Source organism: Lupinus angustifolius, unplaced genomic scaffold, assembly GCF_001865875.1.
Source record: "Lupinus angustifolius cultivar Tanjil unplaced genomic scaffold, LupAngTanjil_v1.0 Scaffold_2_172, whole genome shotgun sequence".
Taxonomy (NCBI): Eukaryota; Viridiplantae; Streptophyta; class Magnoliopsida; order Fabales; family Fabaceae; genus Lupinus; species Lupinus angustifolius.
The window spans coordinates 8109-10822 of record NW_017716581.1 but is presented as its reverse complement, the minus strand read 5'-3'; the positions used below and the strand labels follow the sequence as shown (position 1 = coordinate 10822).

Sequence of the window (2714 nt, the reverse complement as noted above, 5' to 3'; positions counted from 1 at the left end):
GCTTTAATCAAGTACAACCATAACTTCCTACTATAATCATCCACAAAAGATACAAAGTATCTATTTCCTCCTAGTGATGGAACATCAAGTGGTCCGTGCACATCTGAATAGACTGTATGCAGGATATCACTAGCATTGGAAATTGCATAATTGTTGAATGGTCTTCTAGGTTGCTTGCTGATTAGACAATTAGCACACAATCCCTTATAACTTGCAATGGATGGTAGTCTAGATATCATGTTCTTTGAACTAAGTAAGCCTAAATCCTTGAAGTTCGGATGGCCTAGCCTTAGGTGCCATAACCATGTATCATCAGTTAAGTTGCAGGCTTACCTAAAAGCTTCTATTTCTTGCAAGTGGTACCTTCATGATCTTCTTTTCAGTGGCATCAGAAATCTCCATGACACTATTGGAGATGTTGATTGTGAATCCTCTTTCAAGAAGTTGTCCCAAGCTGATTAGATTACTATTCATCCCAGGGACATATAGGACATCTGATATGATTGATTTGTTGTCTACAAGTCTCACTCTACTTTTCTTTCCTTCATCAAACTCCACCAACCAATCTCTATGACCAGTCATGTGATTGAATCAACCTGAGTCTATATACCAAATTTCGTTGCTATCTATTCATTGGTTACTGGTAATCATCAACAGAATTGGTTGTTCCTCAAGATTTGTTCCAATGTCTTCCTTAGTATGAATAGTTGCAGCCACATATTCATTGGAGTAATGGCCTATTCTGTTACATTTGAAGCACTTAACTCTCTTTTTATCAAACTTCTTCTTACCTCATCTCAAAATTTTGTATCCTCTTCTCGGTTCGTGTTCTCATTCAGATGGACCGTATGATGAGGATTCAAATCTACCGATTCACGATGTCACATGAAGGGGCATGGAGTAGTGATGGACATAGATATACCTACACATGCCCTTGTCCCTTATAGCTAGAGATGATTTGTGATGGCTCTACGATGCGCTTCCCTTCATAGCATACGAGCTTGGAGGCGTCTTTCACCTTCCTGTTGGGAGATTTGCACCTACTACGCCATCCATTCGGTCTATGATTCCTCACATGCCCACTAATGTTGGAACATCTACTAGGAGACAGATTAGAGATGATGTTCCCGATTCTTCACCAGGGAAGAGAGCTGCTATATGGATGATACTCAATCTTCAGGTAGATGCGGGAATGGGAAGAAAGTCAGAGCGTTCGTCCAACAACCCAGAATAGGAGCTGAAAACCGAAGAGGAAGACTGTGTGGAGTTGGTCTGTATAGAGGACGCCATTGAGGTGGTGGACCTCTCTTCCAATTCTGAGATGGAGGAGGATCCCCGTGAGTGTTCTAGTACACCCGCTAATCAACACATTCCCCATGCCTTCAGCCATGATGGATTTGTTGTCTGCAAGTCTCACTCTACTTTTCTTTCCTTCATCAAACTCCACCAACCAATCTCTATGACCAGTCATGTGATTGAATCAACCTGAGTCTATATACCAAATTTCATTGCTATCTATTCATTGGTTACTGGTAATCATCAACAGAGCTGGTTGTTCCTCAAGATTTGTTCCACTGTCTTCCTTAGTATGAATAGTTGCAGCCACATATTCATTGGAGTAATGGCCTATTATGTTACATTTGGAGCACTTAACTCTCTTTTTATCAAACTTCTTCTTACCTCATCTCAAAATTTTGTATCCTCTTCTATTTGAGTTATCTGTTTGATCTTGCTCAAGTTTGATTTGTCATTGGGACTATGAGTTTCTATTGGAGCCATTTCTTGAGTCTCTTCCTCTGCTCCAACCATTGTATGCTCCTCTTACACTATTGTTGCTTTTTCTTGAGACTTGAGTCCATAGTGCTTGATTTTTAGTAGTCTTCTCTACACTTCTTTCATTGAGCCTCTACTCATGTGCCTCTAGCGATCCTTGCAACTCTTTTATCTTCAAATCCTCCAATTTCTTTGACTCTTCGATGGCAACCACAATGTGATCAAATTTGGGGTTGAGGGTTCTTAATACCTTTTCAACTATTGTTTGAGTTAAAATTGCTTCTCCACAAGCCTTCATCCCATTAGTGTGAGTGGCGATTCTATTGAAAAATTCATCCACCTTTTCATTGTTCTCCATTTGCATCAACTCATATTGTCTCCTCATTATTTGCAATCTCACTTTCTTGAGTTGTTCAGATTCTTCATTGCATTTTTCAAGGATTCTCCTAGCTTCTTGTGAAGTTGCAACTTCTGCAATCTTCTCAAAATGTGCATCATCAACATATTGATGGAGAATGAACATGACCTTACAATCGTTCCTCCTATTTTCTTTGTAAGTCACCACTTGTGCCCTGGTGGGCTTTGTAGGGAGATCTTGGAATCCCTCTTCTATGAGTTCACTCACCTCTTGATAACCCATAATTGCCTTCATTTGTATGCACCACTTGTTCCAGTTTTTTCCATTGAGAATAGGTAGATATGTTGAGAAGTTTGCATTGTTTGAACTCATTGCTTGGATCTCACCTTAGCTCTTGATACCAGATGTTGGGATTCAGAACAAAAAATGAAAGAATGAAGAATAAGAATGAAGAATAAGAATGAATTTGGGTGTGAGGAGAGAATTGAGAAGAATGAATGTATTTGTATATGCAGTGTAGAGAGATTAGAAGAGATAGAAATGCATAATACTCAATGGATTTTCTTATTATTCATCAAGTGGA

General features: G+C 39.3%; 1 protein-coding gene across 1 annotated transcript; it reads right to left on the bottom strand.

Annotated features, from left to right (window-relative positions):
• Positions 1-1906: 1906 nt before the first annotated feature.
• LOC109337166 lies at positions 1907-2503 on the bottom strand. The gene has a single exon (XM_019574076.1). The coding sequence runs from the start codon at positions 2501-2503 to the stop codon at positions 1907-1909; it is 597 nt and encodes a 198-aa protein (XP_019429621.1).
• Positions 2504-2714: the final 211 nt, after the last annotated feature.

Excerpts from the sequence above, each read along its gene's own strand:
- LOC109337166 (XM_019574076.1), bottom strand. The coding sequence starts at position 2,503 with ATGAGTTCAAACAATGCAAACTTCTCAACATATCTACCTATTCTCAAT.